Source organism: Alexandromys fortis, unplaced genomic scaffold (genome assembly GCF_014885135.2).
Source record: "Alexandromys fortis isolate MF-2015 unplaced genomic scaffold, M_Fortis_MF-2015_v1.1 scaffold_210, whole genome shotgun sequence".
Taxonomy (NCBI): Eukaryota; Metazoa; Chordata; class Mammalia; order Rodentia; family Cricetidae; genus Alexandromys; species Alexandromys fortis.
The window spans coordinates 442,257-467,712 of record NW_026068101.1 but is presented as its reverse complement, the minus strand read 5'-3'; the positions used below and the strand labels follow the sequence as shown (position 1 = coordinate 467,712).

The following is a 25,456-nucleotide window of genomic DNA, read 5'->3' as shown; positions in this document are numbered from 1 at the left end:
AGGAAGGGAGGGAAGGAGTAAACATCTCCAGGGTTGCAGGGCTGTAGAAATGGCTCAGCAGGAAAGCAAGCCTGCTGTTCTTGCAAAGACCTGAGTTCAGTAGTTCCTGGGGAACTGACACCCTCTTTTGGCCTCCAAGGGCACCCATGCCCATGTGAACACACATAGAAACACAATTGCATACTTCAATTGAAAGATTTGCTGCTCCTTAGTGACTAGCAATTCCACACAAAAAAAAAATGTCCAAGTTATCTATACTTTCAGTAAACAGCGAAAGGAACATCTTAAAAACCCACCTATTTGTCTGGGAAAAAAATACAAAAACCTTGATAGAAAAATATTAAAAAAATAAATAATGTTAGCAAAGTGCTTTGAGATTCTCTCAAACAAAAGAAGCCTGGAGAAATTAGCATCTTTAGTTACAAAGAGACTCATACCATAAACAGTCTTCCAGAGAAAAGCTTTGGGTTTGTTTTATTTTGTTTGGTTGGTTTTTCAATGATGTGGGAAGGTCATATGTCTATCTGTTGCTTTCATTGGTTAATAAATAAAGAAACTGCTTGGCCTGATAGGTCAGAACATAAGTAGGTGGAGTAGACAGAACAGAATGCTGGGAAGAAGGGAAGTGAGATCAGATGTGATAGAGCCAGCCGCCAGGTCAGACATGCTGAATCTTTCCCGGTAAGCCACCACCTCATAGTGCCACACAGATTATTAGAGATGGGTTAATCAAGATGTAAGAATTAGCCATTAAGAGGCTGGAACTAATGGCCCAAGCAGTGTTAAATGAATACAATTTGTGTGTTGTTATTTCGGGTGTAAAGCTAGCCAGGTGGCAGGGGCAGAGCCCGCCAACCTCATCACTACATTCAAGACAGGGTTTCTCTGTGTAGCTCTGGCTGTCCTGTGCTCTGTAGCCCTGGAAGGCCTCAAACTCACAGAGATCCACCTGCCTCTGCCTCCTGAGTGCTGGGATTAAAGGTGTGCACCACCACATGGCTGAAAAGATTCTTTGAAAAATGTTAAATAACTGAACTACACACCACCTAATTGTTCAAAAATTCTATTGCTTCATTCTAATCTACCTTTGCAGCAATTAGAAACTCAAAACAATGCCATACACTAGTTAAAGCAGCAATTGTTTCTGTTAAATATTTTATACAAATGCTCCATGTCCATGGAAGAGGTCCACACAATTTCACTGGTGACCACTAACTTTGTCCATGGAAGAGGTCCATACAGTTTCACTGGTGACCATTGACTTTGTCCATGGAAGAGGTCCATACAATTTCACTGGTGACTACTGACATTCTAATTTTTGTTTCAACTGGGAACACATGTAAGTGCATGTATTTTGTACAGAATCCTAGCTGAACAGGATACTGGAGGTTAGCCAGGCAAACATATTTTAATAGGTTGGATCTTTTACACTAAATACATGCACAGGAGTCAGAATACTTTTATATCAAGCCATATATATAGTAAATATTTTAGGTCACATGGTCATCTAGACTGCTGCAACAACCATAAGCAAAACATAAATAAATGTTTATGGCTGTGCAAATCTTTACTTGCAAAACAAGCAGTAGGACATAGGTGGGGCACAGGCTGGAGGCTGCCATTCTCTGATCCAGCCCACTAGTCACCCACATGGTTCTACCACTAGAAGACTTTATAGGGAATTTGTTTGCTAGAGTGAACTGAAACCAGGAAATGCATTGATTGGGACAAATAAAATGTTTTGTCTTCTGGAACAACAGGGGACATGGATCCTTTGTTTGTGTATGAGCTCTTCAAACCCCGGATGGAGTTAGCACTTCTTTTTCTCCAGCTACAGGGCCCCATGCTGTCAAGCATCTCCTCTATTGGGAGGCAGATCTCCAGACCACTGGAACCATTTAATCATTCTCTCATATGCGTGATAATCCTTTGAAGTGTGGGAGAGAGACATGTACCAACCAAGACGTCATGTTCATTTTAGAATTAGGCTCACTGTCTCCAAACACAACCGTTCTTTATTTTACAAAATTACTATTTGGAGTTTAAGAAAAATGTATTTTAGGAGTATTTAATAAAAAGTTGATGTCCACTGTCATTACTCTGCATATTAATTTTAAATTACTAATAAAAATAGGAAATTTAAATTTTTTGTTCCCAAAAAATTTTACAGAACAATAGATTCAAAACGGTTCTTATCAAAAATGTTGGCAGAATTCAGCTCTACATTAGAGTCATACAGTGCAATTTTCAAAATAAAGTCTTTTATTTCCCTCTGAGAAAATAAAACTCAGAAGGAGAAGAAACAAACACACATCTGCAGCGCATCCTTCAAGCCGCTGGCTTATTGGTGAGAACACAGCTGGGCCATGGGATCCACAGCCAGTTCTCTGAAGTCACGGCCCCATCCTTGGAAAGGAACCAGATTCTGTCTCTAAAGATGGCTTAGTCCTACTGCTGTACCTCACAGCCACAGAACTTACAAAGTAGCACCTTGTTTTAAAGTGATACTCCTTGTTCAATAGCATGAACACAATGGGGCAGTATGAACAACCATACCTAAGCATGGCCTTTCCAGAACATCTCTTACTGTGCTTTGATTTCCTGATAATTAGTGCACCTTAACACAGGAATAAACTCATCCTGTTAGGCCTAAATGTGTTTATTTGCGATACCATCACAGTTAATGGTGTTGGTTAAGTTTAATTCCCGTCCTCCAGTGTTGCCCTCTTCCTGCTTGGATGCCGACACACAAACTCCTCCTGGGTAATCCTAATGAAGCATGCGGACCGATGACAACCCAAACAGCCAGGAGCTGGTGGCATATGTGGACAGTTGGTCCAGCTGCCATGAGAGCACCTGCCAGGTGTCATGCTAAAGTGCTGTAGTGGATTTTCTCACCCCATTTTCACAGTACAACTACACACAGCATGTTTATCTCCTTTGCCTGAAATCTCACAAAGATGGTAGAGTAAAAATGTGACGTAACAGACAGTGCTCACTGACTACTTAGTGCCCATCCTCCTTTCCTTCTGCCTGGTTAAGAGGATACCAATTCTGTTCAGAGCATCAGAATCCACAACAATGGCCTAGTTTTCCTTGTAGTCCATCAAGGAGTAACCATAAGGCCCTACATCGGACAATGAAACAAAAGACTTTGGGAGTGGTCTAGGGAAAGTAGTACAACCTGTGCCTTTTCCTGCCTTCGTCCCCACAAAGGTGGACAGAACTTCACTTTTACCTTTCTGGTCATGGGGGAAAGACTGAGTCAGTCACAGACATGCTGGTCTTGAAATTGCTTGGCTACTGAACGAAGACCAATAACCATATACCTTTAGGCTTCACTCTAATGAGATAAATGGACTCTGATGGGATTTATCTATTATAAGCATAGTTTATTAACCTAAAGCTTAAACCACTGCTAGATGATACGAAACTATAATCTTAACAAGAGATTTCAACAGTTAATCAGCAGAAAAGCAGCTGGAGGAGTTGTTTTACACAGCAAGACCGAGGACACTTCAGCCTGTGCATCCACAGAAGCTGGAGAGCACAGTATCTCACATCCCGGCACTCAGACTCAGGACTGGGAGGCCCGAGATACCTGCCTTTGGAGGTCCCCCCAAGGGGTCCAGTCTCCACCCAGCCGGCACCATCCTCCACGGCCAGATGTCTACAAGTTCATGTTGGGAGTTTCCTTAAAGGCCTGTTTACTTATGCCTGCTTTTTATGTGTGATTAAGTTACTGAAAATATGATTGTAGGAGAAGCCTGGGCCATGACTAAGAGAAGCGGAACAAAAGAAAGAGAAAAAAGCAAAGGGAAAGAGGAAACGGAAACACTGCAAAAAGCGATGACATTTTCAGGAAAACAAAACAAAACACACGTAGTAACTTTTTTTAAACAAAAAGGAAAAAAGCATGCCATGAGCAGGAACAGTTAATTCACAGAATGGGAGCAAACAGAGCAATGGGATGACAAGAGCACAGATTCCAGGCTCTTCCCGAAATAATGCTGTTCACTGGGCAGGTGAAGCTGAGGAGCACGGCATCGGGTCCACACAGGTTCTGAGGATGAGTGCCAAGAGGAGAGAGGGGAAGAAAAGAAGTCTCTCGTGGGCACTCCTCTACACTGTTGGTGAGAACATGAGTCAGGAGCACCCTACAAAGAAAGCTAGAGCTGGAGACAATCCTGCTGCAGACTGCGCATCAGGAGGAAGTGACCCGCTGTGTTATGTGGCTATCTGCACGCCCATGCTCTCTGCAGCAGCAGCACCCTTTACACAGCCAAGAAACAGAAAGCAAGTGTCTGCCACCCAGTGAATGGATAAAGAAAAGACGCTCCGTATTCACCACGGAATGCTGTGCAGCTGTAAAAATGAAAGAAAATGCTCACGGCAGCATGGACAGGGCTGCAGGATGCTATGCTAAGGGAAAAAAGACAAATAGCATATGATCAGACAGATATGGAAGCTGAAAAGCTGATTTTATGGAGAAAGGGTGGTGAGATGGCTCAGTGGATAGAGCTGTCTGCTGCCAAGGCTGAGCACCAACATGGGAGAAGGAGAGGACTGGCTCCTAGACGTTGTCTTCTGACGGCCACATTCATGCCACGGCACGGGCATGTCCACGTGCTTGCAAGCATACACAAAAGAAGTAAATAAATAAATATTTTAAAGTAGAAAATAGATTAGTGTGGTTTAGGAAAAGTGGTTAAAGAGGTACAGGGGTATGGCTGGAAAGAAGAATTATTTTCTAATATTCTAAGATAACTACAATTGATTGTTGGTTGTATATTTCAATATAGCTAGTAGCAAGGATTTTATGTTTTGCCACATACGAAGAAATAACAAATGTTTATTTTACATCATAAATACACCAGTCACCTTGATCTGATCATTACACTCTTTGCACACACTGAACCTTCACAACATGCCCTATAAACATGTATAATTGTTGTATACATGAACACACACATACCATTCTCTTCCTCCCAGAGTCCAGCGTTTAAAGAAACGGGAAAGCTGTCCAGGAGCAGATGATATGATACCGTGGGAAAAAGGGATACATTGAAACCTAGCAAGCTTCTAAGCAGAAGGAACACTTCCGATTCTCGCCTTTTGGTTTCCAATAACATCAAGCCTCAAAAAACAACACTACAAGTTATGACATGATATATTCAAAATTTTGAGCAGGTGATTCATTCAGAGATCAGGACACCATGTTTGGTGGCAGGTGCCTTGACCCTGAGCCAACTTGTCAATCTGTAGAATTGTATCACTCTATCAATCAATCAAGCATAGGGACGAGGAACCGTATAGATATGACCTTTGGTCTCTTGTGTGTCTTTCCTTGAAAAAAATAAGAATTCTTTTCACATATGGAGAATTATATCTCTGCAAAACAAGAAGCTAAAACAACAAAGACAAACATTCAAGATTAAGAAAGGCTGCTCTTCAGACGGGGGGGCAGGCCCCAGAGCAAAACTGTCCAAGTGACCTTGACCCAGATGTCGGAACAGACAGCCCTCTGGGCTCCATGACTGACAAGTCACGTGTTGCACTCTGGCACTGCAAGGCAGATCTGCTGTGGGGCTTAGACGGTAAGCAGATTCTCTGCTAGAGAAATAATAAAATATAAATGAAACAATATAAAATTGTTCTATAGATTAAATTTTTATAGAATATTGCCAGTTTGGCATCATTCACCAAAATTTACTGGTAGAGAATAAGATGGTATAGATTTGTCATAAATACTCTGTGGTAGTTTGAATGTAATTGGCCCCATGATCTCATAGCAAGTGGCACTATTAGGCGGTGTGACTTTGTTGGAGTGGGTATGGCCTTGTTGGAGAAGTGTGTCACTGTGGGAGCAGGCTTTGAGGTTACCTATGCCTAGGATACTGCCCAGTGTCTCAGTCGACTTCCTGTTGTCTACAGGATGTAGGGCTCTCAGGCACTCCTCCAGCACCACGTTTGCTTGCATGGTGTCAGGCTCCCATCATGGTGATGATGGAACTGTAAATGAGCTCCCCGGTTAAATGTTTTCCTTTATGAAGTTGCCGTGGTCCTGGTGTCTCTTCACAGCAATAGAAACCCTAACGACAACACGCTCTAACAATAACAAAAGGAAAAGAAAGTGTAGAGTCAGTGAGCTGGTTCAATGGTAAGAGTGCTTGCAGCACAGGCCTGAAAACCCGAGTTCAGTCCCTGGAACGTACAACAAAAGGACAGAACTGACCTGTGCAATTTGTCCTCGGACCGCCACATGCAGGGCACGAAAGCACCCCCATACTCAAACACACACACACACTAATAAATAATTTTTTAATGCATAAATAATGAAAATTGGAGGGGCAAGTATGGTACAGCACTTGGGAGGCAGAGGTAAGCAGATCTCTGTGAGTTTAAGGCCAGGCCGGTTTACATAGCAAGTTCTAGGACAGCCAAGGCTACATAGAGAGCCCCTATTTTAAAAATAAATACAAATAAATAGATATTGGAGATGAAACAAGATGTCGAAAGTGAGCTGTTACTGAAACAGGATAATAGGCATTTGGTTCACTGCTCTATTCTTTGCATATAGGCAGACACTAAGAAGAAACTATATTAAAAATTAGGGGAGGCATGATATTACCAAAATATCTAACATTCTGATGACATTCCAGAGGTCTGGATGAATACTACCTAGCAATCATTAGGATGATGTGAGTTACAGAACCACTAGACAAGGTGTCAGTGAGAACCGCCTCTCCCGACTTCCCTTCAGTAGAGACACACCTATTGGTACTAGCCCATATAATCCCACTCCTGTCCCTTCCCTCTGCACTGGCTCCCAACATGGCTTGGCCAAGCTGTTCTTCAGATCCAAAACCCAATGACAGAACAGTTTCAAGTAGTTCCTCTGTGCCCATCAGTTCCCTCCCAGTTCATCTCTCTTGTCTGCTACTTGACTGACTCTGGAATCGACTAAAAGGCAAGCAAGCTGTTTGGCATTCCTGTGAGGATTTTTGTGTTCTTTTTGTTTTTGTTTTTTGAGATGCTTTCTCTGTGTAGTCCTGGCCCTCGCTCTGTAGACCAGACTAGCTGTGAACTCACAGAGACTCGTCTGCCTCTCCTTCCTGAGTGCTGGGATTAAAGGCTGTGCCAACACCGACTGCCTGAATGTTGGCTGCAAGGGATTTCTTTCTTTCTTTCTTTCTTTCTTTCTTTCTTTCTTTCTTTCTTTCTTTCTTGTAATATAATTTTTTTTAATTGAAAAAAAAAATTTCCGCCTCCTCCCCGCCCCCCATTTCCCTCCCCGTCTCCCTTTNCCCATTACCCTCCCCGTCTCCCTTTTCCCTTCCCCTCCTCCCACTCCTCTCCCCCTCCCTCTCCAGTCTGAAGAGCAGTCAGGGTTCCCTGCCCTGTGGAAAGTCCAAGGTCCTCCCCACTCCATCCTGGTCTAGGAAGATGAACGTCCAAACTGGCTAGGCTCCCACAAAGCCAGAACATGAAGTAGGATCAAAACCCAGTGCCATTGTCCTTGGCTTCTCGGCAGCCCTCATTGTCCGCCATGTTCAGAGAGTCCGGTTTTATCCCATGCTTTTTCAGTCACAATCCAGCTGGCCTTGGTGAGCTCCCAATAGATCAGCCCCACTGTCTCCGTGGGTGGGTGCACCCCTTGTGATCCTGACTTCTTTTTGATTAGATGATTCGAGTGGGAAGACCCACTCTAAATGTGAGCTGTTCCCTCTAGTGGCAGCCCAAACAAAGCTTTGCTTTTGCCTACTTGCCTTTATTCTTGCTGGTGAGCTCATTTATCTTGCTGTTGTTGCTGCTGTTGCATCTCCCACTGAACTTGGGACCTATATTTGGCCTTCCAGCATAAATATGAGCAACTCTCCAGGAACCGTCCCAACTTTCAGAGCCAAATTTGGAACAGCTATCAGGTTCTCAGCCTATCTGGTGAGACAGTTATTGTTGAACTCTCCAAACCAAAACTCCAGACAAATGCAATAATTCCCTTTTAATATATATTCATTGTGTCCGCTCTGATCTTTCAGAGAACCCCGAAATACAGTTCCTGACATCAATGTTGTAACCTTAAGATCAGAAACAATCAGAGCTCAATGTGATAAAGTATATTTACCCTGAACAAAGAGCAAATATCCCAAAGTAGGCTAGGCTGGCTGGCCAGCAGGTCCCTGGGATCCACTAGATCCCTGCTACCCAGTATTGGCATTAGAAGCACATGTCACTATGCCCAGATTTTTTATGTGGGTTCTGAGGGTTGAACTAGGGTCCTCATGCTTGCCTGATAAGCATTTTACTGAGTTATCTCCTCAGCCCCTAAGATGTGTCAATATTAATTAACTAACTATAACATCTATGGCATATCAATGAAAAGTGTTAGTAAGGAACATATGGAAGCTATATTATCTTCATAAATCTTTTAAAACTCTTCTAAAATAATCCATACATAAAAAGTATCATTTGGTGGCAGTGCGTGCCTTCAATGCCAGCTTTCGGGAGGCAAAGGCAGGCAGATCTCTGTGAGTTCGAGGTCAGCCTGGTCTACAAAGCAAGATCCAGGACAGCCAGGACTTAACAGAGCAACCCTGCCTCGAAAAACCAAAACCAAAATAAGCATACACATGAGACAGAAATTCTTTAAAAAGTAAATTCCAGATAAGTGCATAAGAAAGAGGTTTTTCAGGCCACACCTGTGTCCCAGCTGCCAACTCAGGTAGACACCCCCTGGTCAACCATAGACCACCTGCCAGAAGACCAGACAAACTGCCCACAGACCTTTCCCACTCTCTCTACCCCTGACCCAATTCTCAGCATTGCCCCAGTGCTGCAATAGAACAACAGCTGTAGCTCCCCGCCCCATCCATGCCTCCTGTGGATCCTACAGAGCACCCAGACGTAAATCCACACACCTCTGGACACCCGATTATTGGTAAAGAATCCAGAAATACACACTGGAAAAAAAGAAAGCAACTTCAATAAGATGTGCTGGTCAAATTGGAAGAATGCAAATAGACCCATGTTTATCCAAAGTGAATTAAAGACCTCAACATAACACATGATGCACTGAACCTGACAGAACAAAAAGTGGGGGATAGTCTTGAATGTATTGGCACAGGGAAGACTTCCTGAACACAACACCATTATCACGGGTACTAAGATCAACAATTAATAGGATTGATTTCATGCAACCAAAATGCTTCTGTAAGGCAAAGGACACCATCAATTGGACAAAGGGGCAGCCTATAGAATGGAAAGATTTTTACCAACTCCACATCAGATACAGCTCTAATATCTAAAATATATAAAGAACTCAATAAACTAGATATTCAAAAACCAAATAACCTAATTAAAAATGGGGCACATATATAAGCAGAGAGTTCTCAATAGAGGAATCTCAAATAGCTGAGAAATGCTTAAAGAAATGTTCAACATCTTTATCCATCAGGAAAATGCAAATCCAAACTACTTTGAGATTCCATTTTACATGTGTCAAGATGGCTAAGATCAATTACATAAATGACAGCTCATGCTGGAGAGGATGTAGAGCAAGGGGAACACTCCTCCATTGCTAGTGGGAGAGCAAACAGCCACAGTGGAAATCAATATGGTTGTTCCTCAGAAAATTGGGAATTGATCTTCCTCAAGACCCAGATATGCCACTCTTGGGCATATATCCAAAAGACACTCCTTCCAACTACAAGACACTTGCTTAACTGTGTTCACTGTAGCTTTATTTAAAATAGTCAGGAACTGGAAACAACCTAGATGTCCCTCAAGTGAAGAATGGATAAAGAAAATGTGGTACATTTACAAAATGTAGTATCACTCAGCAGTTTAAAAACATGACATCATGATATTTGCAGGCAAATGGATGCACCCAGAAAAATATCATCCTGAGTGAAGTAACCCAGACCCAGAAAGACAAATATGGTATGTGTTCACTTATAAGTGGATATTAGCTGCTAAGTGAATGATAATCAAGTTACAATCCACAGACACAGAGAGGATGGGTAAAGAGGAAGGCTATAGACAGGGAAGCATGGGCCTCTCTGGGAAGGAGAAATAGAATAGGTTCTGTAAGTGGACTGGTGGCAGGTAGGCCTGGGAGCGAGCGGGATCAGCTGGATGGGGAAGAGATGGACGAAGTGCAGGGAGAGACAGCTGGAATTAAGGGGCCTTTGAGGGGCAGTGTGGATATCCAGTACAGTGAAATCTATGAGGGGAACCCTAACGAATCCCTCAAGGGAGGGGTGAGAAGGTGCGGAGTCAGTGGCACAGTCTCTGGGAGTTAGGTAATGGGCAAACAGCAGACTTATTCACAATGGGAGAGCCTTATATACCCTTTTCCCAGCACCGAGGCTGTGCTTCAATCTGTTGACACTGTGTGGTCACCCCTCATTGGCTAGGCATGATCAGGACCTCTGACAGCACCTGTTGGTAGGCCCTCAGACAGACTCCAGGTTGACTCATCTCTTGGCCTTGTGGGCCTTAACTTCCTACACCTAGTACCTAGTAATAGGGGACCCAGAGTCTGAACTGGCCATCTTCTGTAGCTATGCAAGGTTCCAGTCGTAGGACCGGATTGCATTAGGCAAAGGAGGTCCCATGGAGACCCCTAAATAACCCACACTGATGTCGACAGAAGGCCACGCTCTGAAAACTGAAAGTGGGGCCCTATTGCTGAGGGAGCATCCACACATCTCATTAAACTCAGGTTGAGCTGCTGCAGACGTGGCACCTTCACCCCTACATTCCAGGATCTTTGCTGTGGGAAGGTACTCTGCAGGCTGCCAAAAGGGAAACCTGAAAACCAACCCAGTCGCAAAATCTTCCAGGTACAATCTGTCCTGCCTGCAAAATGTGTTACAGAACTTGTGGAGTGGCCAACCAATGTTTAGTTTAACTTTAAGCCCAGGCCATGAGAGGGAGCCCATGCCCTAGACAGCCTGGATGGCCAGGAACAAAAGACTGGATAGACCAAAAGCCTAGGGTAGAAGCAAATACAACTGGGGAAAAAATCAATGAAATGATTCCTAACAATATTCTGCTATACTAGTAGATCAGTGCCTCACCCAATTGACATAAGAGAAGCTTTCCCCAGCAGCAGATTTGGGTGGGTGCAGAGATTCATAGCCAGACATTATATATGCAGAAAGAGTCTAAATTGGAGGTCGCCACCAGGTTCCTTTCCTAGGAGATCTGGAAACCCTGGTGGAAGAGGAGGAGGAAAGACTGTAGGAGTCAGAGGGGATGGAGGACACCCGGAGAACACAGCCCACTGAATCAACTGAGCAGGGCTCACATGGGCTCCCAGAGACCAAAGCAGCAATCACAGGGCCTGCTTGAGTCTGCCACAGGTTCTCCAGTTATGTTATGGCTCTTAGTTTGGTGTTTATGTGGAACTCCTGGCAGTAGAAGTGCATGTATCTCTGACTTTTAGGCCTACTTTTGAGACTCCTTTCCTCCTATTGGGTTGCCCTGTCCAGTCTCAATACGAGGGGCTTTGTCCTGTCTTATTGTATCTTATTTTGTCCTGTTTGGCTGTTATCTCTTGGAGGTCATCTCCTTACTGAAGAATAAATAGAGGGGGAGTGGATCTGGGGGAAAGGAGAGGTGAGGGGGTGCTGAGAGGGGTGGAGAGAGGGGAAACTGTGGTCAGAGTATACTGTAAGAGAGAAGAATCTAAGAATCAATTAAAAAGATAAATATAAAAAAGCAAAAGAGGGGAATAAAAAAATAAGGTATGTTTAAAACAAAAACTGGGAACTGGAGTAACACCTGAGCAGGTAAGTAATACTGTCTGCTCTTGGGGAGGACCCAGGCTGGGTTCCCCAAATCCACATGGCAGCTGACAAGAGTCAGTAACTCCAGATCCACGGGATCCACCGCCCCCTTCTGGCATCTGAGGGTACTGCATGCACACGTCACATAGACTTACATGGAAGCAAAGAACTCATTCATGAAAAAATGGAAATAAATCTTTTTAAAGAGCTTTTCAGAAAAGAATAGTGAAAAGAAAAACGCTACAAAGTGACTGTAATTGAATCTATAACGACAAGGTCAGTGTGGAAGAGCTACATTATTCTATTCTAATAAAGGACAAAAATACATCTCAACTGAAGGGCATAAAGCACAATTAGTTAATAAGTGATGCTGGCACAACTGGCTACCCACCTGGTAGAAAATGGTTCTTTCACTAAAAATATGAATAAAAAAAGAATTCCATATGGAGTAAATGCTTAAATATAATAAATAAAGCATCAAAAGTTAAGGAGAAAAAACCTAGGACACAGCACAACATGCTACTCAATGAGAAAAAAAAGGACCACATTTGAGTTTATAAAAGTTAAAAATAATTTATGTTGCAAAAGCTATTATAGACAAAGTTAATAGCTACCTCTATGGGCTGTATCCAGTATACCAAAAGGCCCTCAATGTTGGTGAGAGACTATTAAACAATGGGAAAATGGGGTTTGTGAGAACAATCTGTGTAGCCAGAGGCACGATACTGCTCCAGCTAATTACTAATTAGAGAAATGTAACCAATGTAAATAATAACTTAGCATTTAGCATTCACACTGGCCTGCCCTGGGGACCAAGTGACAGCAGCCAAGGTGTGACCCATGGCCGCTCCCTCCAGAAGTCATGCGCTCTCCCCATGTGCATGCACTGTGTGCCCTTATAAAGAGCACTGCCTTCTCTCCCAGCCCCTTCCTTCCACTCTCGCTCAGAGGCTGCCTCTGCCCCACCCCCATAAGCCTCTCTCATCCACCCCTTGGCTCCAACCCACTAACGCACCTTTTGCCATTAAATTATTAAAATACACTACACTGCTAATTAGATAAAAAAATAAAACAATAAAAGCAATTGCTACCAGAATGAAGAGGGCAAGTGCATATTTCTACATCTAATTTTGAAAGCAGTCCACTGCGCTTTGATTGAGGAATGTCTCCCATAGTCCTCAGTGGGTGGCTATGCTCAGGAGATGGATCTTGAAGGAGGGTTACATCAGCAGGGGTGGACACGAGGTCACAGAGCTTGGCCGACTTCCCACTCTCTTTACTTCTGACTACTGAAGAAGGAGTCTGACTTGTCCTCGGTCCTGCTCCCGTGCCTCCCCGGCACATGGTCTGTGTACCCTCTGGGACTTCAAGCCAAAGCAAGCCCTGTCTCCTGTAAGCTGCTTTGTTGGCCCTTTATGCAACAGAAATGAAACCACTACAGAGCCTAGTGAACGCTTTTCCATCAAACACACCTCAACAAACCACACTCCTGGGAATCCACCCCCTAAAAACAAAATTAAAAGACCAATCCAAGGCTGATGGCAGCATCCTCCAACTGTAAAGAGCAAGTAACAAAAACAAGCATTGGAAGCAATGAGGAAATAAATAATGGCACACATTATTATTATTAGAGCAGCCATGAAGAAGAAAATACACCATTTGGCTCTCAAGAGTTTTCTGAGAAGCATCTTAAGTGACAAAATGTGATATAGGAAACTATGGTTTTATTTTTAAAATCCAAATCCTGTTCAAAAATCATTAATGTGCATGTGCCAAATTATGTCTGCTTTGCCATTCTGTCTGTCTGTGTGGTGGTAAGGAGCAGAGACACAGCACAGGAGGTTGCACGCCAGCTTGCTGGCAGACTTCACTTAGGTGAGACAACGTATGAAATCCATGCTCCCCTGAGGACGAGAAGTACAACACGACTGACTTGAACTCCCGCCCCTCATAGTCTCCGCTCTTAATGGTTAATTGTTAACTCACATTTTGTATGAGATCACTTTTAGACCCACTTTTCAAGTTGGTGGCTGTGGGGTTTTAGTTTAAATGAGAAAGGCCCCTAGAGGCTCATGTATTTGCATGTTTAGTCCTCAGTGGAACAAAGGAGGATGAGAAGGCAGAGACGGAGCGGAGTGGAGCGGCCTTGTTGGAGGAAGACTGACAGTGCGGGTGGGCGCCGAGGTTCCCACCGCTCATGCCAGGCGAGTGGCTCTCCATCTGCTGCCCGTAGAGCAGGATGCAGATGTCAGCTACTTCTCCAGCACCATCTGCCTTCTCCCCCATCAACCTCTGAAACTGTAAGAGTGCCCCCACTTAAATGTTTCCATTTGTAAGAGTTACTCTGGGCCTGGTGTCTTTTCACAGTAGAACACTAATGAAGAAAGAGTGCACAATTTTACAGATAAATGTAAATACACAGCTATATACAAGTAAATTATAAAACTAAGAATTCATTCATTATAAACTTACTGACTGTAGAAATGCCTGTCAAATGAAAACATATTATTGAAAATGTGCCAGAGTTCCAGTGGGTAATAATCAATGGGATGTTAATTATAATATCTATTTCAGGAGACTAGAGAGATGGCTCAGTGGTTAGGAACACTGGCCATTCTTCCAGAAGAATCAGATTCAATTCCCAGAACTTACGTGGAGGGTCACAACCATGCATAACTCCAGTTCCGGGAGACCTGCTCCCTCCTTGGAATCTTTGGACAGCAGGAATGCACATGATGTACAGACATACCTTCGTACAAAACACGCATCCACATACAATAATAACTTTTAGTGTACACATTGTGGAAAAGAGGTAGCTGTTGGAGGTTGGGACAGGCTCCATTCAGGAGACGGAAAGAGGAAAGACTCTACCTTCTGTTTTCAAGCTTATTACAACAACAACAAAAAAATATTACTTTTGGAGTGTGAAAACAGTAAAAAAAAAAGATAATTTATAATTAAAATGTGATTTAGTATCTAATTCATAGGCTGTGTTAAAAAGACTATATATAATATTTCATGCAATGTGTTAGTTCATCCCTGACGTGTTGCAAATGCTCAATGAAAGTCAGTTATGCTGTTTTAAAAAGTAAGTATTCTAGACAGCAGTGGGAACTGTGGCGCTGGAAAGTCAAAGCCTTTGAAAATGGTACCATGCAGACTGGGCACTGTCACCTCACTGTGGAGTCCCCTCCTTTAGACTGTGAAGGCTTGTACTGTGGTAACAATCCCATTCATTAAACAATTCTGCCATTGTAAAACTAAAACTACAATTAGGTAAATATACTATTACGGAAAGGAGATGGCGATCCTTTTGCCTTAAAGTCAACATTAAGAATGTCAGGAATCATCTTACAGGCATTGCTCTCCATCCCAATACTTGAAAAGATAAATACTTGGGACCTGGACATGGACTCCATGTTGGGGAGACTTGAGAGGACAGACTGAAAAGAAGTGTCACAGCTCTTGAACCCTGCCCAAGAGGAAAGTTTATTCCCAACAGAGAAATGCCACTCTGACTGTGGCCTACCAACCGCAGCCTTGTTATAATTCACGAGAACAGAATCTGGCCATTGGAACCACTATTTTCCAATGAAACATCAAAATAGCAGAACAGCTTCATAAGTGTTGCTGATTGTTGGTCTTACTACTCACATGGAATTCACCTTTTCTTCGGGACCTTGCACTTGACCTGTCACGGTGCCCTTGCTTGTGTTCTTCACCCAGCCAACCACTCCTATTTTCTTAGCTTCTCCTTCTGTGTACTGGTTTCAGAAAACAAACAAAACAAGAGAGGTTGAGTGCGTCACTAGAAGTGCGTACCTAAACAAACAACTCTAATATTCAGAAACCGCTCACCTGACATCATTGGTTTCTAAAACATAGTCTTTGGGACTGCAGAGATAGCTCTGTGGTTAAAGCATCTACTGCTCTTGCAGAGGACTGGGGTTCAATTCCCAGCACACACGTGGATGCTTATAACCATCTATAACTCTGGTTCCAGGAGATCCAATGCCCTATCTGGCCTCTGTGGGTACTAAATATGCAAGTGGTACACAGACATACATGCAGGCAGAACACGCATACATATAAAATACAGTCTATGTACTTGCATAGCGGACCTATGATCCCACCACTATTTGTAAGATCGGTGCAATTGGAGAAAATAGACCAACAGTGAGAACTGCTTCAATAGTTTCTACTACATACAATTTAATTGCTTTTCCTCACATCCATCAATGATCATTTACATTGTTAATCTGGGCTTCATAGACTGATGAACCCAGGATTCTCGATCACTGATTTAAAAGTTTGTGATCAACATAAAATACGTACAGGCAGGAACAGATACTGAATCATTTCTAAAATCCCAATAAAACAGACATAATTTTACTAATAAAATCAAACCAGCAAGAACACTGGCCTAGAAACAGTGGTCCGGAGGCTAGTGCATAGTTAGATGGTTCTGGTACAGCTGGCTATGAACAAATTCAGGAGCTAGACTGAAAAATCAAGAACACAGAGAAAATTGGGGCAATAAACTCTTAAGGACAAAGTTATCCAAAATACAGAGGGGCTTGACTGATGGGGACCTGGTGGGACTCGTGGAATCAGCAACCAGAAACCTAAAATAGTGATGGCCAATTCAGAGAGTAGGTAAAAATACAAACTACAGTTAACAGTACATAGTACGCTTGGAATTCATAGGAGTTCCATAAATAATAAGACATAGGAAACATGTAAGAAAACCTTAAAGACAGTTTTAATAGAAATCACAATCAATAATTTTAAGAAAAATCATCAGCTGCCAAGAACAGGATATAAGCTGTAGGTTAGAAATGGGTGGGAAATGTTTCTATGATTAAAATCAATAGTTTAAAAAAAGGTATAAAAATAAAAGACAGGTCTCACTTACCATTCTGAAGCAAACACCTGGATGAAAGAAGAACAAAAAGAAATGTCAGCTTGTCTGCCTTTTATAAACTGCACATCGTGTATTAAAGGGTGAGTCACAAAATGAATCAAAACTCAGATCTGAATGTACTCAAAGGGTCTTCTTGAAAATTATTTTCTTTTAAAATGAAGACTTTTTGGGAAAAACACAATATTTGAAACTAACGTAAATAACAAAATGTTGAATTACACAGGCAGTGGTGGCGCCTTTAATCCCAGTAGTTGGGAGGCAGAAGCAAGCGGATCTCTATGAGTTCAAGGCCAGCCTGGCCTAGAAGCGCTAGTTCCAGCCAACAGCTAGGACTGTTACACAGAGAAACCCTGTCTTGAAAAACCAAATAATAGTAATAATAATATTTTAAAATGTTTATTAAAAACACAGTTGATCTGGGGATACAGACCCATAATCCTGACTACTTTGTTGAAATATGGATGCAGCTGGGCTGCGTTCCCAACACCCCGGCCGCTTGGCTAGCTCATGCCCGAAATAACAACACACAAACTGTATTCATTTAACTGCTTGACCCATTTCTATCTAGCCTCTTCTAGGCTAATTCTCACATATTAATTTAGCCCATTTCTAATCATCTGTGTAAGCACCCCAAGGTGCACTTACCGGGAAGATTCTAGCCTTCGTCCATCCTGGGAGAGTGTAGCATGGCGTCTCTGCTCCAGAGCAGAGCTGTCGAGTCTCTCTGGGAGCAGAGCAGAGTCTGACCTCACTTCCTCTTCCGCCCAGAATTCTATTCTGTTTACTCCTCCCACCAATGCTTTAACCTATGAGGCCAAGCAGTGTGTTTATTACTTAATCAATGAAATCAACAGATTGATATATGACACTCCCACATCACTACTTAAGAGACTGAGGCAGAGGAATAACGAGTTTAAGTTCAGTGTAGGCCACATAGAAAATTCAAGACCCACCTGGGCAACTTTGCCTCAAAATAATAAGAATGGGGAGGAGGTTGTCTATGCATGCAGGCCAATGGTACATTTGCTTAGCATGTATGACATCCTAGACAGTCCCTAGTCCCCCAAAAACTGAATGAATGAACTGCTGAGAGTAGTTGACATAAAATGAAACTATCCTCAGCTTTTAGAATTTCTTTTCTAATGCAAGAACTAAATTCAAATTTAAATTGTTTCTAGATATAGCCAGAACCAATGAGGCAAAGCCAGCATCAGGAAATGGCATGTGTTTGACCACTGCTGGGCTTCCAGAGCCTCGTCTTTAATGAAGATCAGTGCCAAGGAAAACGACCCTGGAAGCCTTCTGGTGTAGCACAAGCTGGGCATACTGTGGGTCACATATGTGGGGCAGTACTGTTTGTGTTGGTTATGGGTTCTCTCTCTGGACTGAGGCAGACCAAGCTGTTCTGTATTAATCACGACCAAGCTGTCACACACTTCAGTTATCCAACTTCAAGCTGTGTGAGCTTCATCTCAGACAGAAGTCAAGGATGCCAGGGTTTGGGGATGTGGATCAATGGCAGGGCACTTGTGTAGCATGCATGAGACCCTTGGTAAGATCTTCAGTGCACAAAGGTGCACTCATAGAGATAAAGAAATGCACACATCCCCACAAGGAATGCTATTAACATTATATCCTGTGTTGTCTATAACCAGACACTGATACATAAAGTACTGGGTTCCCTAATGGAAGTAAGACAAGAAGCTAGCTAGTTCCAAACTATCAGGAATATATCCCGGAGACCTGGGCCCACTGGAGAAAGCCTAGGAATTATGATGATCCTAAACAACAGACCTCAGGTCATTCCCCAAAACTGCAAATCAGAAGATTCTTGATCATAAAGAATACATAGAAGAGAACCAGATCCTATGACCTTTACATGTATACCATGGCATGTACAGCTATAAAATAAGTAAATGTAAGTCTTCTCATTTTTAAAAGGACCAGCGTGAATTAGAAGTACAAAGTCCTGTGCGCGTGCGCACACACACACACACACACACACACACACACACATCACCAACACCACCACAATAGGTGCACATAATGGAATATTACTCATCAGTGAAAAAACACAAAAAACACACACACACAACCTTAGGAACTACGTATATGAACCAAATGCAGTGCGCTAAGCAAAAGAAGCTAAACTCATACATTATGTATAAATACACTCTATAAAGGCAAAGCTATAGAGACTGAAAATAGATTGTCTGTTGCCAAGGCCTGAGAGGGAAGCAAGTGTTAGCAGGAGGCTCAAGGGAACTTTCTGGGGTGATGGGTGCTCTCTGAACTGTGCTGGTGATCCCATGGCCCCATACATGCCAAAACAAACTGAATGTAAGACAGCAGAAATATTAGCAGTTGTGAATTATACCTTGGTGGAAAACAACTGTTGAAATATGAAGCGGTGCGGGGCTGCGTCCCCAACACCCCGGCCGCTTGGCTAGCTCATGCCCGAAATAACAGCACACAAACTGTATTCATTTAAGAACTGCTTGGCCCATGAACTCTAACCCTTACAGGCTAATTCTCGCACCTGGACTAGCCCATTTCTAATGATGTGTGTAAGCACCCCAAGGTGCGCTTACCGGGAAGATTCTAGCCTACATCCATCCGGGATTGGAGGAGCTTCATTGCGTGCATCTGCCTGGGAGAGCTGAGCATGGCGTCTCTGCTCCAGCAGAGCTGTCGGGTCTCTCCGGGAGCAGAGCAGAGTCTGACCTCACTTCCTCTTCCGCCCAGAATTCTATTCTGTTTACTCCTCCCATCTATGTTCTAAGCTGAGGCCAAGCAGTTGGTTTATTATAACTTAACCAATGAAATCAACAGATTGATATATGACACTCCCACATCACTTCCCCTTTTTCTGTTTAAACAAAAAAAAAAAAGGCTTTAACTTAACATCCAAAGCTCTAGAAATGACAGAGACATCTCGCTGCCTGGACAGTCACCCAAAGTTCCTCTGTACCGTTGGGGCATCCATCTTCGGCCTACAGGCCCATAGTTTCCAGCAGACATTTCCACAAAGCAGGAAATTTCAAAGGCAGTCACTATCTGCTTGTCCTGAAGAATGTCTTGCAGACTCTTTCATGAATCAGGAACCCCGAAAGATCATCTCACCTTTAGGCAAGTTCAGCAGTCCTCTCTCTGCGGGTTCTCTGTGTCCAGTTTATGCAATAGTCCAGGCAAGAGCAGTTTCTTGCCCAAATGGCTATCAAACTCCATAAGGATCCTCTTCGATGCCCATCTTCCTCTTGAAGTAGATTGGTGCTGCCAGGAGCAGAGTGTCTCATTGTCATGAAAAGTCCTAAGTTATTAAAACATTTAAAATGCCATATTCTATAATCTTTGAAAAATATGAAGAATGCCTATCTAAAATATATCTATGCACATCTAGAAAATCTTAACTAACATGACTACAAACTTAACTATTATTAATGATTATTCATTAACAACCTATATACATTACAAAATTAACCTTAAATTTAAATCACTAAAGCAAAATCCATATCAATGTAAATTATTCATACCTATATCATCTCCCCCTTTAAATGTAAAAGAACATTTATAAACAATATTTGGGAATATGGGCGCAGTTTTTTCTCTCCAAACTGCTTCCTGCTGAATGGGGGCGTCGTTAATTAGGTCTTTCATGGTATAACCTGTGTGCTAGTTTCATCTCAGTTGGCAGTTGAGCGAAGCAATTTTCTGAAGGTATTCACAGCAACCGTTCAGGAGGGCGTGGTCCATCATACCATATCGGAATAGAAGAAATGAACAGGGTCTCATCCTCTGTGAAAACAAAATAAGAAACTCCTTTCCAAAGTATCATGTCCTTAGATCCAAATTTCAAAGTCAAGGCATCAAAATCTCTACGATGGATTAGTTCAGCAGCATTTATAAACAAATATCTTTTAGCAGCTGTTGCTCCTTCCTCAGCATTCAAACAATTCAAAGAGAGCATAATAGTATACAGTATCAAGATTCTCTGTGTATTTTCCATCTTTGTACGCTTTATTTTAACCTCTATTTCGTTTATTTTTACTTTTATTTTATATTCTCTGTATCTTTTTGACCTGGAATAACTCTGTAGACCAGGCTCTCCTTGAACTCTCAGAGATCCGCCTGTCTCTGCCTCCCAGGCATTGGGATTAAAGGTGTTTGCTACCACACCTTGAACTCACAGAGATCTGTTTGTCTCTGCCTTCTAGGCACTGGGATTAAAGGCGTGTGCTACCACACCTTGAAGTCACAGAGGTCAATCTCCCTCTGCCTCCCAAGTGTTGGGATTAAAGGCGTGTACTACCACACACAACTTCTCTTTTTCTTACTTTTTTTTTAAAACTTTTAACTTTTAGCTTGCATATATTTTTAACACACTGTAAATCATTTAAACATTTTCTTTATCTTTGAATCTCTTTACTGTATATCTCTCTTTTTCTGACCACACGAGCCTTTAAATTACTGAGCAATATGAGTAGGATTAAAGCCGTGGCTTTGCCAGCTAGATCCAGTCCATTCCTTAGCTTTCCAGCCTCATGGCTGAGGTACCGGTTGTAGCCATGTTTACTGCCACAACTCTATGGCATTTCAAGGTCCCTGCCAGCAAGCGAGCTTCAGCAGCCTGTGCTTGCAAACCACACGAACCGCCTGCGTAAAAGAGTCAGAGTTTGCCGTGGCAGGACAGCCCAGAAAGCCGGCATTTTTAAACGGCACAGCTTTTTTCCTGCTACAGCTGAAAATCGAAAAGCATGCGTTCAGCTTTTCGTCAACACCATTTAAGTGTTTTGTGGCAGGACCTCTTAATGAGCTGCAGGGTTTTGCAGCTGAAGCTGAGTCAGGAAGCCTCTCTTAGATGAGAGTGCTTGCTTGCTTCTAACAAGCAGAGGAGACCCGAGAAACTGCTGCTACCAAGAAAACATGCTTTACTCTTTCCCAAGCTTTTTCAGGCTTTCTGTGGATTCAGTTGTCCACACGTCTGGGCGCCATCTGTTGAAATAGGAGCGGCGGGGCTGCGTCCCCAACACCCCAGCCGCTTGGCTAGCTCATGCCCGAAATAACAACACACAAACTGTATTCATTTAAAGAACTGCTTGGCCCATGAACTCTAGCCCTTACAGACTAATTCTCGCACCTGGACTAGCCCATTTCTAATAATGTGTGTAAGCACCCCAAGGTGCGCTTACCGGGAAGATTCTAGCCTACATCCATCCGGGATTGGAGGAGCTTCATTGCGTGCATCTGCCTGGGAGAGCTGAGCACGGCGTCTCTGCTCCAGCAGAGCTGTCGGGTCTCTCTGGGAGCAGAGCAGAGTCTGACCTCACTTCCTCTTCCGCCCAGAATTCTATTCTGTTTACTCCTCCCATCTATGTTCTAAGCTGAGGCCAAGCAGTTGGTTTATTATAACTTAACCAATGAAATCAACAGATTGATATATGACACTCCCACATCAAACAACCAGGAAAAAAACTCATTGGAAAGTCACAGGGAACAGATCAAACCAACCTCCAAGGAGGTCAAAAGACACTGTTTGCACACAGAAGTTGTCCCTGTGTAGGGGCATGTGAAGGCTCCATAGTTAGGGTGTTTTATAGCGTTGCGGTGTTTCCTGGTGGCAGTATCCTGTGGAATCAAATGAATAGGAACAAAAAGAGCAGTAAGGAAATAAAGACAGTGTAATCTCACCAGTGAAATTTTATGAGATGATAGAAATATTTTTGACAAGCATGTAGAGTGTGGAGGGATGAGGAGTGGGAGAACTGATGGAAAAACAACCAGAGAGTAATCAATTACCTACGGAGGGAAAGCCATCCGTCTGTGCATAGAAACAGCAGAGAGTAATCTATTACCTACGGAGGGAAAGCCATCCGTCTGTGCATAGAAACAGCAGAAAGCCATACAGGTGGCTTCTACCACACAGGAAGGGGCTCGGAACACAGTCATACCGACCAACCACACAGTCTGACGGCTCCAGGCTGAACAGACTTCCTCTGGGCTACTCAACCTCAACAACCCATGCACAAGCAAGGGAGAGGAAAGGCCATAGGCAACTGGAGTAAAAAGGCACTAGAGGGCTGGGGTGTAGCCCGGGGACAGAGCACAGGGCCCCAAGTTCAAGCCTCAGCATCACAAAGAGGGGAATAAAAAGGAGGACAGATCTCTTCCTTACTTGGATGAACGTCCACAAACCATCGGTCACTGGAAGTTTCCTCAGACCTCATCTCAGACTTACAGAAGCTGTACCTAGAACCTAGGCAACCTGCTGTTGTGCAGCAAAGCCAGCAGCCAGCGGCTGGAAGGGGGGGCAGTGTCAGGCAGGCTTGCGAAGGGTTCCCACTCAGGTGTGGTGCAGTTGGTGAGCATGAGAAACCATCTGACCGCTTATCAAGTCGGCAGCACACAAGAAAACCCTATTCACACTCTAATACGGCTGGGCTTGGTCTCACCATGCAGCCCAGGTTAGTCTCACATTCACTGTGTAGACCACACTGGTTTGGAACTTGCAGTTTCTTCAAGAACTCAAAAGTAATATCAAACAACAAAGACACATCCAACTGTAAGGATAAGAAAATGACATTTAATCTTACAGTGGATTTTTCAGATAAAACCTAAAAATTAGACAACTCAAATATATCTAAATTATTGTTCACAAATTATTCGTGTAACAAAAAAGTTAGTTTAATTCAGGGTACAAAGGAGGAAGTGACTGTGAAAGACACAGTTGTTTCTGCATCTAGGAGCTTAGATCCAGTAGGGGAAGTAGGGGCCCACACAGACAGAAACACACTGCCGCCAGAATCTCAGCCGCACGCAGCATCCTTGGCCACATGGCACATTTGAGGCCAACCTGGACTACATGAGAGTCTGTTTCAAACAGATCAATATCAGTAAATATTTACAGCTGGGATAGGCAAATAATATAAACCTGTTTATCTTAGCAATTGGGAGACAAAGGCGGGAGAATTGCTTCAAGCTCCAGGTCACCTTTGTCTTTACAGCGAGTTCTGGATAGGTAGGAATGAAACCCTGTTTTAAAGAGGGAAAGCAAGGCAAGCAAAATGGACCAGTGAATAAGAGCAATTGTTGCCAAGCCCAGCAACCTGAGTTTGATCCCCAGAATCCACATGGTGGAAGGAGACCACCACACCCCACACACAAATAAATAAATAAGTCAATGAGAAAAAAAAATAGAAATAAAGGGAAAAAACAATTTTAGCGATAATATCCATAAACCTGGACGCAAATGAGAGTTTATTGGGCAGACAAACCAATCTTGCTGACTTTTGGACACACTAGTTGAAAAATGGGCTTTCAAAATGAAATATCTATGAAAATGTCATATGAAGCCTATTATTTTGTAAGCTAGTTTTTAAAACAAACTAATAATTTTTAAACGAGGTTTTGAGAGTTCAGACTTCAATCATGAGCAACAATTAGTCCGGCGAGAGCAAAGGGACATGACAGATGGATGCGCAGAGGCCCAAAGCTAAGATTATCACACACCCGCAAACGCGCAAAGTCATGCGTGGCCTTGGAAAATTATATCCCAGCCCCAAACTGTACTGAAGACTTACTAAAAGACAGCTGAGTTGTGCTCCACCTCTTTCTTTCTAGAAGAAATCGTGTTCTACACTAAAAGCTTCTGTACTTTCTCAACGTATCTACTGCAAGCACCTCCCAGCCTCCCTCCCCCCATCCCGTGTCCATTTCCGCCTTCACTTACTCGGCACAAACCAGGCAAGGTGGTTTTCTTTCCTCAAGTAAAACGAAACCACTCCTTCCTAAGCTTGAAATCCTCTAATGACTCCTCAGGATACTAAAAATAAAATGAATTCTAGGTCACCACATTCTATGACCTTACTAACCCATTACCTATCAGTCTGCCATTCCCCTGCTGTGGTGCTGTTTGGGGAGGAGACGGAACCTTTGGGGTGGAGCCTTACTGGAAGAAGGAAGTCATGGGGGAAGGGGCGGGTTTTGAGGATTTAAAGCCTCACTCCACTTCCAGTTCAGGTATTCTCTTTACTGCACACAGTTGAAGGCACAGTCTCTCAGCTTCTGCCACATCAATTAGAATTTAAACTTATTTTCAACATAAGGATAATAGTTATTGCATTCAAAGTTCTGAAATGAATCTCAAACATCAAGAATTCTTTACTGATTCTAGAAGAACTTTACATAAGCAATTAAATAGTGACTGAATATATAATATGTATCCATGCCTATACGTATCTGTGTAACTGTATACATCTGTATACAAACATGATTACACACATAAAATAAAAAGACAGCAGAAAGTTTCTAAATAATGCCTAAATTGACATTGGCAGATATAGAACACACACAGACACAATCTTTTTTTTTATTAAAGATTTCTGTCTCTTCCCCACCGCCGCCCCCATTTCCCTCCCCCTCCCCCAGTCAAGTCCCCCTCCCTCGTCAGCCCAAAGAGCAATCAGGGTTCCCTGTCCTGTGGGAAGTCCAAGGACCACCCTCCTCCATCCAGGTCTAGTAAGGTGAGCATCCAAACTGTCTAGGCTCCCACAAAACCAATAGGTGCAGTAGGATCAAAAACCCATTGCCATTGTTCTTGAGTTCTCAGTAGTCCTCATTGTCCACTATGTTCAGTGAGACCGGTTTTAACCCAGGCTTTTTCAGACCCAGGCCAGCTGGCCTTGGTGAGTTCCCGATAGAACATCCCATTGTCTCAGTGTGTGGGTGCACCCCTCGCGGTCCT

The 25,456-nt window shown here is 43.1% G+C and overlaps 1 protein-coding gene across 4 annotated transcripts in view; it reads right to left on the bottom strand.

Annotated features, from left to right (window-relative positions):
• Positions 1 to 25,456, bottom strand: part of Acyp2 (acylphosphatase 2) — a 192,474-nt gene that overhangs the window by 151,349 nt on the left and 15,669 nt on the right. For 2 of the 4 annotated variants that reach the window (XM_050123891.1, XM_050123893.1), the window contains exons 2-3: positions 16,708 to 16,724; positions 15,447 to 15,556 (exon numbers count right to left, since the gene is read on the bottom strand). In XM_050123891.1, coding sequence (XP_049979848.1) covers positions 15,447 to 15,556; positions 16,708 to 16,724 — 127 coding nt within the window. Of the gene's footprint in view, positions 1 to 15,446; positions 15,557 to 16,707; positions 16,725 to 17,361; positions 17,523 to 19,839; positions 20,066 to 25,456 lie in introns of those variants that run through there. The other 2 variants (XM_050123894.1, XM_050123895.1) reach the window with 2 other exon arrangements.